Source organism: Nematolebias whitei, chromosome 20, assembly GCF_014905685.2.
Source record: "Nematolebias whitei isolate Nwh7 chromosome 20, NemWhi1, whole genome shotgun sequence".
Lineage (NCBI taxonomy): Eukaryota > Metazoa > Chordata > Actinopteri > Cyprinodontiformes > Rivulidae > Nematolebias > Nematolebias whitei.
Window position 1 is genome coordinate 23918616 of NC_056517.1, and position 15468 is coordinate 23934083.

At 43.3% G+C, this 15468-nt stretch overlaps 1 protein-coding gene across 1 annotated transcript; it reads left to right on the forward strand.

The window, feature by feature from the left end:
• The first annotated feature begins 720 nt into the window (after positions 1-720).
• On the forward strand, positions 721-15023 carry prpf4bb (pre-mRNA processing factor 4Bb). The gene is made up of 16 exons (XM_037694497.1): positions 721-823; positions 1577-1652; positions 1963-3095; positions 3487-3660; positions 3798-3956; positions 4587-4668; positions 4786-4987; positions 5789-5862; positions 5990-6080; positions 13081-13228; positions 13356-13493; positions 13590-13743; positions 13838-13952; positions 14032-14183; positions 14296-14382; positions 14517-15023. The coding sequence occupies exons 1-16, from the start codon at positions 765-767 to the stop codon at positions 14718-14720; spliced, it is 3048 nt and encodes a 1015-aa protein (XP_037550425.1). The 5' UTR covers positions 721-764; the 3' UTR covers positions 14721-15023.
• The last annotated feature ends 445 nt before the right edge of the window (positions 15024-15468 follow it).

A 15468-nucleotide genomic window follows, 5' to 3' on the forward strand; every position in this document is an offset into this window, starting at 1 on the left:
TATGCCCATAGTTTTGGCCTTCCCTCAAAGGTTTCACCCCAGTTGCACATGGTGGGTGGTCAGCATTGTCTTACAAACAAACTTTGTAACAATAACTCAAGATTTGGTCACAGTGCGTGCACGTGTTTTTAAACATGCTGTACATCCTCGAGCTCATAGCTTCAGTGAACAGACTGGTGTGCAAATCTGGACAAAGATATAATAGAAGTAGAAAAATAGTAATATTGATTCAAATCTATTCCATAAACTGCCACAGTAAGTAATGATAAAATGACGTGAACTGTTTACATTAAAAGGTTACGCAATCGCGCCCCCTGGTGGGCAAAAATTTAAAAAAAAATTACTGGACTTCTATTTTGAAGCTGAAGTCGTTCCACTGCCCATCCGGGAGGCTTTATCAATTAAAAAAAGAAAATCATCATTTTATTTTTATTTTATTTTTTAAAGTGATGAAGCCTACCGAGTGGGAAGTGGAACGCCGTCAGCTTCAGAATAGAAGTCCAGTTATTTTATTTTGGTGGGAGGAGGTTGATCATATAAGGATTTTTTTATAACCATTTTTATAATGGTTTTTAGATATTTTTTATAATAATAAATATACATATAATGACTGAGAATCTTCGCCAGCATAACCGAAAAGACAAACAGAGTACGGTGCAGTTCGCCGCCAACACACCAGGGGCAGACAAAAGGAAATAGACTCATTTCCGTTCTGATTGTTCAAAAAAAGACGAAGAAGAAGCGAAGCTTTTCTGCTGAGGAAAATGGCAGACGTAGAGATGGATATCGTGTCCAGAAGAATGAATAATGGCAACGAACACGTGTAAGTTATTTAATGAAAGACAATTAAAGTGTGTAGTTGTAGAATGTAAACCCCTTCCAAATTTATAATTAAAAGGAAACCGTAAAAGTGTGGAGGACTTAGCCACAAGTTCACGTTGCTGCCCGGCCGAGCTAAATTGCATGCTAACGACCGGCTAACGTTTGGGGCTAAGTGGCTAACGTTCTTTAGCTCCGGTATCCATAAGTGTCACTAAACGCAGATATAATAAATACGTATATAATTGTATTTGTTCGTGCTTGTTCTAACACTTTGTGCATGCCCGACCACTTCCTGAACATTTTGTGATACTGTTTGCTATAATTTTATGTTTTTGGTTAGCACAGTTTGCTAAAGGCATTAGCACTTCGAAGCTGCTAGCTAAAATTTGTCTTAGCGGTTTGGATTAAAGGAAGGGCTAACATGTGAAATTGTCTTGGCAATAAATTAATGTAAATGCCACATTAGTTAGTAGATTTGTTAGACATCTTAGTTGGTTTCTGCTTAGCGTCACCTCAGTTTAAAGTTAAATTAGGAGCATTACGTAATGTTGGTGTGCTTTAAGTTACTTGTGAGTTTACTGCATCCGCACAGAGCGTATACTTAAATACAAAAAATATTTTATTACATTTTTCCACATATGCATTTTGGACTATTTTGTTAGACGTAGTGTGTAACCACTGTACTGCTGATGGCAATGCTGTCTTCAGCAAATTCAGTTGTTGATTTACTCTTTTTTTTTTCTCAATTACACAGAAAGGAGGATCTGGAAAGCCATGAAAGAAGTGGAAATGAGGACAGCGGAGGCTTGTCAGAAGAGGAGGAGGAAGAGGTAGGGATGAACAAGACTTAACTTCAGTTGTGGTAAATAAGATCTTCAAGGTTTTCCTATATTTGCCCTTATTGTAGATTAATTTTTGAATAAGCGCAAATTGAAAACAAGTGCAAACAAGAAAAATGCCTCAATTAGCCTGATCCATGATTGTAATCTAGTTTAAATTTAAGTAACGCATCAGGCAATAACTGTTAAACTGTATGTATATAAAATCGGCAAAGTTAAGCAATTAAAATAAAAGCACCAGTTGTCCTACATCTAATCAAATGTGTAAACAATTTTTACTTTTGATGTGTTTTCATGCCAGGAGGAAGCTGGAAATATTGATGAGAAGGTGGATGAAAAGTCCAAACATCACAGCAGTAGTGGCAAACACAAGAGGAAAAAACACAAGCATCGCAGCAAGCACAAAAAGCACAAACATCCATCGGATGAAGACAAGGATCGCAAGCGCAAGCATCGGCATAAACACAGAAAACATAAACGCAAAGAGGTATCCTCCCCTTCTGCTGCAATCCTCTTTGGCTCCTCCAGCCAGAGGAAAGTGGAATCTTCCCCCTCATCTGGAAATCCTAGTCTGGACGATAGGGCTGTGTTGGAAGATCTGGAGAAGCAGAGGGCCATGATCAAAGCTGAACTGGACAGCCAGTTGATGGAAGGTAGGGTTCAGTCTGGTATGGGTTTGATCCTTCAGGGCTATAACTCTGGATCTGAAGAGGATGGAGAAGCAAGGTTCCGAAATGGAGAACAGCATCCAAGAGGCAGCTCAGGTAAACCCATATCTCCCAGAGTGGGGAAAAGTGGGAAATCTAGACGAGACTCAACAACAGAGGTTAGTAAATCTAGCTCCAAGCATCACAGTCGGAGTAAGTCTGCAGAAAAGCCTGTCAAGGAGACAAAGCAGGACAAAGGGACCAAAAGCAGTAAGGTTACAGGTGTTAAAGACCGTGGCAGGAGCAGATCAAAAGATAGAAAGCGCTCGGGCAGCACTGATAAATCCAAGGAGAGAAGGAAGTCTAATTCTCCTTTCAACTCTAGAGCTGAGCAGAAAGTTAGTCGTGTTGATAGACGTTCCTCTCCACAGAGAGAAGTTCGACCAACCCAGGATAGAGCAAGTCGCCGATCCAAATCACCAGTACGAGAACGGCCAAGTCGCTCAGATGCTGATCGGGACAAATTACCAGCCAAGTCCCTATCTAAAGACACATCATTGGGAAAAGAAAACCGCTCCCCCCACAGACGAGGGCCTCACAGCCCCATAAGAAAACGCAGCGCTTCCCCACGTCATAGAGATGCCCACCACACAACTGCTAGTGCCTCAGACAGGATGTCAAAACTGAGCCACTCTCCATCCAGAACAAAGTCTCCCCCCAGGAGGGCCCGCAGTCGCTCAGCAGACACCAGGAGGCGGGATGCAGACAAGCAGGACTCTCCACTCAGGTTGGTCAATAGTTAAGACTTTTCCAGTTGTCACTTATTCAGAATTCATTGTCTGAACAGTTTGGTCCATTTTGTTGTCACTTTTCATGAAGTGTTATTGTGCTTAAAGTTTGAAGTCAGCAAACTAGTTTCTCCCACAAATGTTTGGCTGTCTTGAGAGTGGAACAATAAATGTAATTAATATTATTGATAACTCCGTTAGACAGAGAAGATCTCAAAGCAAGCCTCCCCTGCTGTTTCTACATCGGTTTCTTTTGAAAAACCAAAAGTTTAAAAGAAAAGTATGAAAAATGTTTTGATATGTTCTTTTTATCTGTATAAATTTGTAAACAAAGTCAAAAGGTAAAAAAATAGAGATGTTTGATAAATGATTCGCCTTCGAACCTTATAGGAAGCGACCTCGAGCGGATGCTGGACCGGGCAGAGACAGATCACGGGAAGGGAGTCCCAGGTCGTCCACTCGCCGCAGAGTGAGTCGCTCACCTCTAAGGAGGAGATCTCCATCACCACCACGACGCTCTCGATCTTCACCCCGCAGACGAAGCAGATCTCCACTCAGGCGAAGGTGATTGTTGCTCCTTTTTCTCTCAGAAATCACCAGTTGTTAAAACATCTCATGGCAGTTCCAGTAGCTAAAGGCAGAGTCAGACTCTTGTCTTTGTTTTTGATGTGATTAATCGTCCATCTTTGCTCGTCTTGCAGGTCTGGGGAGAGAGACAGGTATGGTCGACTTCGCCAGTATCGACGCTCAATTTCTCGTGATCGGGATAGGAGGAGGCGGCGCAGCAGAGACGAAGACAAGTTTAAAGGAAGCCTTTCCGAAGGGATGAAAGTTGACCAGGAATCCTCAGAGGGGGAAATGTGAGTAAACAAACAAAAAAAAGAATGTTTGAACTTTTTCTTTTCTAGAAGATCATCATATAAAGCAACGTAAACATTAATAAAAATTATATAAATATTTTACTACTGTCAAATTTTATTTCAAAGACAAGCTAAAAGAATGTAAACCAACGTTATTTGAACACCTACTTAATCTTTGTTGAAATCAGGTCTCTCTTGTAAATGAGTCCTCGAGGCTCAATGGGATTTACTTGTATAAATAAAGGTTGATTGATTGATCTACTAATTTGCAATTTCCTTTGAAACTGCTTACCAACTTTTTTTCAGTTCACCTTTGTTGCATTAAGCTTTATTTATTTATTTAGTTATTATTTAAGTTCCAATGAAGAAATTTTCATTAAGTCTTAGTAAGAAACAGGTTTGTAAAAAGCATTATTTGGGAGTAATTGCTGTTGCGTCCACCATGAGCTCCCTGAAACCAGCCTATTTATGGGCGGGCAGAAAAGGCTGCAACCCAAAACAATTAAAGGCTGATTAGCCAACTCAAAACCTGTCCAAAGGGACAAAATAATAAGGCCAATGTGCCCCAGGCACATAACAATTGCTCAGGTTAATATGTCGTTGCATTTCTCAAATTCTGTCTCTTTGTAGGTTGGAGGACTTTGAGGGTGAGGAGGTTGATGAAGAAGCCCTCATTGAACAGCGGCGACAGCAGCGCATGGCTATCGTCCAGGTCTGTTTGTGACCACTCTGTTCTTTAACAGCTGTTGACTAATTGATGAAGAGGGAAGGCTTTTGTGGCTAATCTCTCTTCTCTCAAACTTTTCTTACTGCTTTTATATTTGCACAGAAATACAAAGGGATGAACGAAGACAGCAACTTGGTGTCTGAGCCCAACAGTCCTCAGAGCAGCACACGTAGCCGTTCACCCTCACCTGATGACATACTGGAGCGAGTAGCTGCAGACGTAAAGGAATATGAACGCGAGAATGTCAACACCTTCGAGGCTAACATCAAAGCCAAGCACAACCTCATCGCCCAGGAGAAAGACGGTAATGTCCTGGTAAAAACAGCTAGTTCTGTTGGCGTACAAGGCCAACTGAATGAACCACACCATCATATGTGCTCCCTGTTGATTGATAATAGCCACATGCCCTAAAGCTACCTAATTTGTACTAGGATGCTCATGAATAGTTGTGTGGATGCACAAATCTAATATTTGTCTCCACTGAAGGTTCTGAGTCACTGCACCTGCTGCTGAAGAACTTGGAGCAAGAAAGCATTCAGCTAAAATGTTTATATCTCACACATAAGACTTATTAAAATAAGCTTTTTTTAAGCTTTTTAATTTAGATTTTTTTTTCCCAAAAATTAAAACATTTTTTTCTAAGCGTGCAGCTATTCCCAATGTTTTAATGATCATCAGAGCAGAAATGGAGGATGGGGAATTAAAGCTGCAGTTGGGTCAATAAATAAAAAAAAATTCTTACTGTATGAACAGGTTTTTTTTGTTGTTCTTTTTTTACTTTAATATTGGATCTACACACATTAAGTGTCTCATTAAAGATTGACCAAAGTACACAAATCTACTGAAGATTATTGGCATGTTCTGTGTGAGAACTCCAGTTTTGTGATGCAGGGGTTATAATTTTGTGTTTTTCTTCTGTCATGTGTTCATTCAGTTGCTGGCTTGTATTCCAAAGCCTGGTTGTGTCTGCCTCCTGCAGCATGTTTTGATCTCTGCAGAGTATGTGAATCAAACTCATGTTCCAGATATACTGTTTTAGGATATGATGGTATGTGCTGAGGAGCTCATCTCGTGTTGTGGTCTGTTTGCTGCTGTTTTGTTTCAGGAGCCAACCCAAAGAAGCCTTCAGCCCCCGACATGTTTACAGAGTCAGATGACATGTTTGCTGCTCATTTTGATGTAAGTAATAAAATGTTAAAATCTTTTAAAATCAGCCTCTGCATTTTATGATGCTATAAATTGCCTTTTTGATTTATTAAGAAATACTGGATTGCACACCTTGACCTTGTTTGTGTTGTTTCTACAGAGTGCCAGGATGAGAGCGGCTGGAGTTGGAAAGGACTTCAAGGAAAACCCCAACCTCAGGGATAACTGGACTGATGCTGAAGGGTACTACAGTAAGTGCTTTCACAGTCTTCCTGATGTTTCCAGATAAACCTGCCATATGGATTTGATCACTAACATGAAATGATCACAAATGGCTGTTTAATCTCACAGCTCTGTGGTAGTAATGGAGCATTGTCTCACTCTAGATTTTCCTTGTTTTTTCCACTCCCGAGTGTTCAAGTTCAAGAATCTTTATTATCCCCAAGGGGAAATTTGTTTCACAGTCAGTAGGCACATAAAACATCCATGCTAGACAAGACATTGAGACATTAAAATAACAATACATGAAATCATCACTGTTTGTTGAGAAGCCTGATCGCTACAGGGATGAATGAGTTTTTCAGTCTGTTCGTCCTACATCTGGGTCCAGATGGATACAACCTGAACTCACCATGGAGTGGGTGATCAGGATCCGCCAGAATCAGCCTGGCCTTGTTCACTGACCTCAGTCAAAATAAGGTTCTGTAGGACTATGCGTGTGCACGGTAGGGCTGGGCGATATGGACCAAAATTAATATCTCAATATTTTAAGATGAATGGTGATATACAATATATATATATTTATATATATATATATATGTTTTTTTTCTTTCCATAAAGTAATAACAAAAATATATTTCAGAGTCAAAGCTTTGTCCCAGTTATCACACAGGCACCTTTATTAACAAACAGCTGTAACTGTACAAAATGAATGTCTCAAAATAAAAGTTTTTTTCCTGCTTAACAAAACCAAAAACACTTCTGTGCACTTAAAATATAAACAGAAAACATAATGAAAGGCTGACTTGGTTTTTATAAAGTGATTCTAATGAAGTATATTAATTCAACCTTTAATAACCTTTATTAACAAAGCTGTTAGAAAGGCCACGTTGTGTAGTTGGCTTGTTTGCTGAGCTCGGTTCTGTTTGCAAAAAAGTTCAATCTGGTCCTCTGGACATTCAAAAAAAATCAAAAAGCAAAACAAAGCAAAAAAATGTAGATACGTTTCGTCTCTCATCTGAAAAACTTCCTCAGTCTGAGGAGCTGTATTCAGCTCGGTCTCTTAAATAGCACCTTCTCAGAGTGGATCAACCAGTTTGCTGCTGACAACCAAAACCAGCTGATCACGTGGTCAAGAAGGACCATCAGTCTAACGATGGATCATTAGCACACTGATGGCTGTTTACTATTCACAGGAGGCTGAGTGATACTAGCAATAACAGCATTGTAAGAGGGGGACAGTTGAACCCGGAGGACTCTAAAGCCCCCAGTATACTGCTGCGTACATCCATACGCAGAGGTACGTGCGTACCCCCCAACGTACCCTCCGTGCAAAGCTGAAATTTTTACACACGCGTACGCGGTGTCGCACAATAAACTGCCCAGCGACGGACTGTTTTGTATGTGACACCAATGTATTAAATTCCCCTTCTTCATCCCTGATCTGGCCTTTTCTTTTGTTTTTTTGCCAAGAGGCAGTGATCTGTTCCTCCTCCGTTGATGCCATGACTGAAATGGTGAGAAATTAAGGAATTTGTCACGAGCGAATTAAAATCAGATCCAGCATGGCTGCGGGAGGGTCTGGAGATTTCCTGGTGTGCTGGTCTGATGTGTGGGCTGTAGAGCCAGCGCTCTCTGTTTTTTTATTTTTTAGATCTATCTTTTAGATTTAGATAAGCATAACAGATTAACAACAAATTCAAAAATATACTTTTTTTTTTTTTCTGAAATGTTACAAGAATAAACCTTTTTAAATCAGAAGCATCATGAACAGTTTATCTCCTGATGCTGCTCAATAATCCAGGTAGATAAATTTAACCAAGTCAGGTCTTCTGAACAGATACTGAACAGATACTTCTCATTTTAAATGTTTCTTTTATTTAAAAGACTTCTTCAGTCTGAGGAGGCACTAAAAACTCAATCAAATAGCACTCATCAACCAGTTTCTGCTAGCCAGAACCAGTATTCACGTATAAAAGGAGGACCATCAACCGAACAGTTGATCATAAGAACTCTGTTTTCTATTCATCGGAGGATTAGTGATTCTATTATTCTACATATTCTAGGAGAGGAATTGAGAGAGAAGTAAATAAACCATCTTTGTGAAGAGAATCCGTCCATCTTTAAACAGGGTCTCCATATTCAACTATCACACCTACTGTTATTTCATCATTCAGTCCTCTGTGAACAACAAGCAGCCATCAGGGCATTAAAGACCAATTATTAGACTGATGTCCTCCTTTTACATGTGAATAGCTATTTTCTTACCAGCATCACAGGCATGAAGAGTTATGAAGTCAGTCATCAGCAGCTGTCAATCAATTTTGTAGAGCGAGATAACAAACATTTACAAGAATCTAATAATTATTTCACAATGAATTTATCTTTATTTTTTTATTTTGCAGCAGTTCCAGCTGATTGCATGCAGCTCAAAACTTTGTTTTCTGTAACTACAGACATTATTCTTATTTAACTGCTTAAAAATACTAGTTTGAAATATTTCCTCCATTAAAAACTAGTCCTCTTAGAGCTTCCAGCCTCAAATAAATATATCTTAATTTAAATTATTTGTATCCATCCATCCATCCTGCCAACAGAACCAGATCTGATGCTTGGTTCTGTTGGCCCAGTCAGAGGGGTTCTGGACCCTCCATCACAAGGGAAAGGTGGGGGGGTTGTTTACCTGTTCGACAGGGCTTGGGAGGTGAATGTAAATACTGGGTTTTGTGTCGTCGCTGCAGCCTCTGCTCTAAAGCAGAGTTCAGTTCAGAGTTCAAATCTGATTTTCAGGAAATAAGATGCGGCGTGGATTAATTTATCATAACTCTGCTTTAACTTGACCTATCAACACCATTTAAAAACTGTTGTGTAGCTTAAAGTCTGTACATCTGACACAAATTAAAATGGAATCGCTGAGTTGCTGCGTCATTCCCGATAGAGCGACTGAAATCGGGCTGTGTGTCTATCTAGGGCTGGGCAATATACCGAAAATTAACAGACACCGAAATTTATAACAATGATCGACGTCATTTTGCCCATGTCGGTTTTTTCGGTGTTTTAAAAAAATAAAAATAAAAGTTGTTTTGTCTTTTGGCTGTGTTGAGGTAAGCTATGCTCATGTCCCTTTAAGACGCTGCGCTACGTGCAGTCTGTAGTCACTGACTCCACCCCATCCAGTCTAACAAGAAGTGAAAGAGACTGTGTGATTGAGAAAATGGAGGAAATTTCTAATGTTGAAGCAGCAGAGCTGGTCCAGGAGGAAGAGGAGCAGCTAATTTAAAAAAAAATGCGTTCGCTTGTAACTGTTTACAAGAGATCTTGGCACAACTCATTGTTTACTTTTCCAAATGGCAAATGTGAAATTTATCTTTTATTATTTAGTTTTATTTACAAGGGAATACTTGACAACTCAAATGTGACCATTTCATTTGTAAGAGATTGTATTTTAAATGCTTTGTGTTTACAGGAAAGTTATTTTATTCTTCTAAATTTGTTCCGATCCCTTGTTCTGCTGGGGGACTTCAATGCTCATGTGGGCAATGACAGTGAGACCTGGAGGGGTGTGGTTGGGAGGAACGGCCCCCCTGATCTGAACCAGAGTGGTGTTCTGTTGTTGGACTTCTGTGCTCGTCATGGATTGTCAATAACGAACACCTTGTTCAAGCATAAGAGTGTCCATATGTGTTCTTGGCACCAGGACACCCTAGGCCGCAGTTCGATGATCGACTTTGTCATCGTCTCATCTGATCTGCGGCCACATGTCTTGGACACTCGGGTGAAGAGAGGGGCGGAGCTGTCAACTGATCACTACCTGGTGGTGAGTTGGCTCCGATGGTGGGGGAGGATGCCGGTCAGACCTGGCAGGCCCAAACGTATTGTGAGGGTTTGCTGGGAACGTCTGGCAGAGTCTCCTGTGAGACGGAGTTTCAACTCCCACCTTCGGGAGAACTTTGAACATGTTCCAAGGGAGGTGGGGGACATTGAGTCTGAGTGGACCATGTTTCGTGCCTCTATTGTCAAAGCGTCTTACCGGAGCTGCGGCCGCAAGGTTGTCGGTGCCTGTCGCGGCGGCAACCCTCGAACCCGATGGTGGACACCGTCGGTGAGGGATGCTGTCAGGCTGAAGAAGGAGTCCTATCGGGCCTTTTTGGCCTGTGGGACCCCGGAAGCAGCTGATGGGTACCGGCAGTCCAAGCGACATGCGGCTCGGGTGGTTGCTGAGGCAAAAACTCGGGCATGGGAGGAGTTCGGAGAGGCCATGGAGAACGACTTCCGCACGGCTTCGAGACGATTCTGGTCCACCATCCGGCGTCTCAGGGGGGGAAGCGGTATGCCACCAACACTGTTTATAGTGGGAGTGGTGTGCTGCTGACCTCAACTCGGGATGTTGTGGGTCGGTGGGCGGAATACTTTAAAGACCTCCTCAATCCCACCGGCACGTCTTCCACTGAGGAAGCGGAGCCTGGGGACTCTAGGTCGGGCCCTCCAATCTCTGGTGCTGAGGTCACCGAGGTGGTTAAAAAGCTCCTCGGTGGCAGGGCCCCAGGGGTGGATGAGATTCGCCCAGAGTTCCTTAAGGCTCTGGATGTTGTAGGGTTGTGTTGGCTTACACGACTCTGCAATATTGCGTGGACATCGGGGGAAGTTCCCCTGGATTGGCAGACCGGGGTGGTGGTCCCCCTATTCAAAAAGGGGGACCGTAGAGTGTGTTCCAACTACAGGGGAATCACGCTCTTAAGCCTCCCTGGTAAGCTCTATTCGGGGGTTCTGGAGAGGAGGGTCCGTCGGATAGTCGAACCTCGGATTCAGGAGGAACAGTGCGGTTTTCGTCCTGGCCGTGGAACACTGGACCAGCTCTACACTCTCAGCAGGGTCCTGGAGGGTGCGTGGGAGTTTGCCCAACCAGTCTACATGTGCTTTGTGGACTTGGAGAATGCGTTTGACCGTGTCCCTCGGGGGGCCCTGTGGGGGGTACTCTGGGAGTATGAGGTACCAGGCCCTTTGATACGGGCTGTTAGGTCCCTGTATGACCGGTGTCAGAGCCTGGTCCGCATCGCCGGCAGTAAGTCGGGCTTGTTCCCGGTGAGAGTTGGACTCCGCCAAGTTGCCCTTTGTCACCGATTCTGTTCATAACTTTTATGGACAGAATTTCTAGGCGCAGCCAAGGTGTTGAGGGGATCCGTTTTGGTGGCCTTAGGATTGCGTCTCTGCTTTTTGCAGATGATGTGGTCTTATTGGCTTCATCAGATCGTGATCTACAGCTTTCGCTGGAGCGGTTCGCAGCCGAATGCGATGCGGCCGGGATGAAGATCAGTTCCTCCAAATCCGAGGCCATGGTCTTGAGCCGGAAAAGGGTAGAGTGCCCTCTCCGGGTCAGGGAGGAGGTCCTACCCCAAGTGGAGGAGTTCAAGTATCTTGGGGTCTTGTTCACGAATGAGGGAAAAATGGAGCGTGAGATCGATAGGCGGATAGGTGCAGCGTCTGCAGTGAAGCGGGCGCTGTACAGGTCTGTCGTGGTGAAGAGAGAGCTGAGTCAAAAGGCGAAGCTCTCAATTTACCGATCGATCTACGTTCCCACCCTCATCTATGGTCACGAGCTTTGGGTTGTGACCGAAAGAACGAGATCTCGGATACAAGTGGCCGAAATGAGTTTTCTCCGCAGGGTGTCTGGGCTCTCCCTTAGAGACAGGGTGAAAAGCTCGATCATCCGGGAGGGACTCGGAGTAGAGCCGCTGCTTCTCCTCGTCGAGAGGAGCCAGTTGAGGTGGCTTGGGCATCTGTTTAGGATGCCTCCTGGACGCCTCCCTGGTGAGGTGTTCCGTACACGTCCCACCGGAAGGAGGCCCAGAGGAAGACCCAGGACACGCTGGAGGGACTACGTTTCTCGGCTGGCCTGGGAACGCCTCGGGATTTCCCCGGAAGAGCTGGCCCGAGTTGCTGGGGAGAGGGAAGTCTGGGCCTCCCTACTTAGGCTGCTACCCCCGCGACCCGACCCCGGATAAGCGGAAGAAAATGGATGGATGGATGGATGGATGGATAAATTTGTTCAGTTGTGCTTATTTGTTCAAAAACAATTAACAACTAAAAGTACACATTTTCTTCATTTATTTGCAGAAGCTGTAGTTTTAAAGTTCATTAACGTGGTAATAACAAGTGAATTATGCATCAATGTGTGAATTATTCATGCCGGCCTATCACATTATTATCGGGGGTGTTGCAGTTATCGTCCATTTTTCATTATCGAGGTGAACTGCTCAATATATTGTGATATTGATTTTAGGCCATGTCGCCCAGCCCTATGTCTATCACGAAAGTGCGGGGGGTGGGGGTGTGTGTGTGGGGGGGGGGGGGGGGGGGATTTGCTCCAAACGGGGGAATGTCAGTCAGAGTAGGAGGAGACATGTCCACCAGTTATGAAGAATGCAGAGCGCCATTTGTTTTTAATTGCACTCTCCAGTAAAACTGTTTTGTCCTGATGTGAGAAACTTCGTGGTGCATTTGTGACTGAACTCTGCTGCTCAAACAGAATCGGACCATCAGCTCTCCACCGGCTTACTTTTGACCCGCCGTCCTGTTAGTAATTAGTCAAGACAACGCGAGCTTCAATGTGATTGGATGTAATTCTTGTTGAGGCAGACTCTGTCTCGCTCTCAAGCTGGAAAGCCAGCCCTGGGCCGGAGTGCTTTAAGCCGTGCGTGCGTGCGTGCGTGTGTGTATTTCTGTGTGTGATTTGCATGTTCTTCTCGTGCTTGCGTGAGTTTTCACCGGGTGCTTCGGTTTCCTCCCATAGTTCAAAAACATGCATGTTAGTCTGCCTTCAGGCCCAGGCCTCCCTTGCAAAAGGGATCTGTGACGTCAGTGGAACTTTGCCTGGTTAAATAAAGGTTAATAAAAGTTGCGTTAAAATAATTGTCAGTGTTAACCATTTGCTGTAAACACCACTAATATTTGTGTGTGCTTTTACCACTATAATGGCTTTTTTCATAAATAAATTTGTGGATTCTGTGTTGTTGGTTTTTTTTTCTTTTTTAGGGGTGAACATTGGAGAGACATTAGACAAGCGCTATGATGTGTACGGCTACACGGGTCAAGGTGTGTTCAGCAACGTGATCAGAGCCAGGGACACTGCCAGGGCTGGCCAGGAGGTGGCAGTCAAGATCATCAGAAACAACGAGCTTATGTGAGTAACCATTTAACAGTAAATAGCTGTTTTATGCTTATCAACACTTCATATATATTGCTTGATACTTCATGTATTTCATTTTAAACACCTCATTACAATGGCTTCATGTGTTTGTGATAAACAGGCAGAAAACCGGTTTAAAAGAGTTAGAATTCCTCAGGAAGCTGAATGATGCTGATCCTGATGACAAGTTCCACTGCCTTCGTCTCTTCAGACACTTCTACCACAAGCAGCATCTTTGTCTCGTGTTTGAGCCTCTAAGGTACTGAAAGGGAGAGAGCCTGCCTTACTGTATCATCCTCCGACATGTTACCATTGTAGCATTTATTTGACCCCCCCGTTCATCTCTCATCTGTAGTATGAATTTACGAGAGGTGCTAAAGAAATACGGCAAAGATGTTGGGCTCCACATCAAAGCTGTGCGATCGTACAGCCAACAACTATTCTTGGCTCTGAAGCTGCTCAAGCGTTGCAACATCCTCCATGCTGACATCAAGCCAGACAACATCCTGGTACTGTCAAAGTATAACTCGTGGATTCAACAAAATGGCAGCCTCACATTTAATATACAGATACATTCGGTTTTTGTTTTGTTTTTCTTTAAAGGTAAACGAGTCAAAAACCATTTTGAAGCTCTGCGACTTCGGTTCTGCATCACATGTTGCCGACAATGACATCACACCATATCTCGTCAGCAGATTTTACAGAGCTCCTGAAATTAGTAAGTAGTAATAGTTTCAGTTTTAATCATAAAATGGTTTTTGTTGAGTTGAAGCTTTACTTAAAATGTCTTTTCTCAGTCATAGGGAAGCCTTATGACTACGGCATTGACATGTGGTCTGTCGGCTGCACTTTGTACGAGCTGTACACCGGAAAAATCCTGCTTCCCGGAGCTTCCAACAATCATATGCTCAAGATGGCAATGGACCTGAAGGGCAAGATGCCCAACAAGGTAACGTTGCATCAGTTTCAGTTCCTTCCTGGGTCAAAGTGAGAAGTGTTGCTGTTCCATGATGTGTTCGAGAAGTGATGCAAGTTTATGGATTTTTTTTTTTTTTCTTCAGATGATCCGGAAAGGATTGTTCAAAGACCAGCACTTTGATCAGAACTTGAACTTTCTGTACATTGAAGTAGACAAAGTGACCGAAAGGGTAAGACGGTCTTTGAGCTTCCACTCTATATTTTATCTGCTCACTGTACAATATGGGCTTTTTTAAATAAGTCATTGCGTGATTTCATAAATGCTGACACGTCTCTTGTTGTTTTTTCTGCTCCGTGCCAACAGGAAAAGGTGACGGTGATGAGCACCATCAACCCGACCAAAGACCTGCTGGCAGAATTAATAGGAGGCCAGCGGCTGCCTGAGGACCAGAGGAAGAAGGTGATGCAGCTGAAGGACCTGTTGGAAGGCACTCTAATGCTGGACCCAGCTAAGCGCGTCTCCATAAACCAGGCTCTGCAGCACCCCTTTATCCAGGAAAAGATCTGACACCCTGAACGCTCCGTGCTCCCAGAGCGAGCAGACAGAACCGACCACTAAAGCAGCTCTGACTGGAACTCTGCAGTGATGCAACCCACCTTCAGACTTCGTTTCAGAATGCCATCGTGTTTAGTTCTTCCTCAACATGACTCTGTCAATGGATACATTATTATTTTAATGTAAATAGATCATCCAAACGGTAGCCGGTTTTCATTGTAAACTTCCCTTCATACCCTGCAATGGCAGTTATATACTTTTTTTTTAAATTTCCCTGGCACTGAAGTGACAGATGATTAAAGGAAAAAAACATGATTCTTGTAAATACTGTGTCTATTACATTAAGAATAAGAAGACGGATACATTTTGACCTCGGAACACGTTAGTTTTTAACCACGCTGCTCATCGTGGGGCGCTGCATGCTTTAGGAAGTGCACCCTTTGTGCCGTGTGGTGCAGGCCTGTGTAAATGCTCCGTCTCTGCAGTGTCCCTCGTGTTAATGCAACCACTGATGAGGCCTGAACTGAAGGAAACGATGCGTATTCATTTCTAGTTTAAGACTTAATTTTGAAAGCAGGTAGTGATTTTTTTTATTATTTTAACTTCCTCTCCCTGCTGCACTCTGGCTTGGTCTTAGCTCTAAAGGCTCTCACGTTTAAGTGCCTCCTGTTTGAGCCTGGTGTGTTAAAACGCCAAACAAAACAACGCTGGCCTAAAGAAGCCACACTTCTGACCCTCCCCTATAAATGTTGTACATACA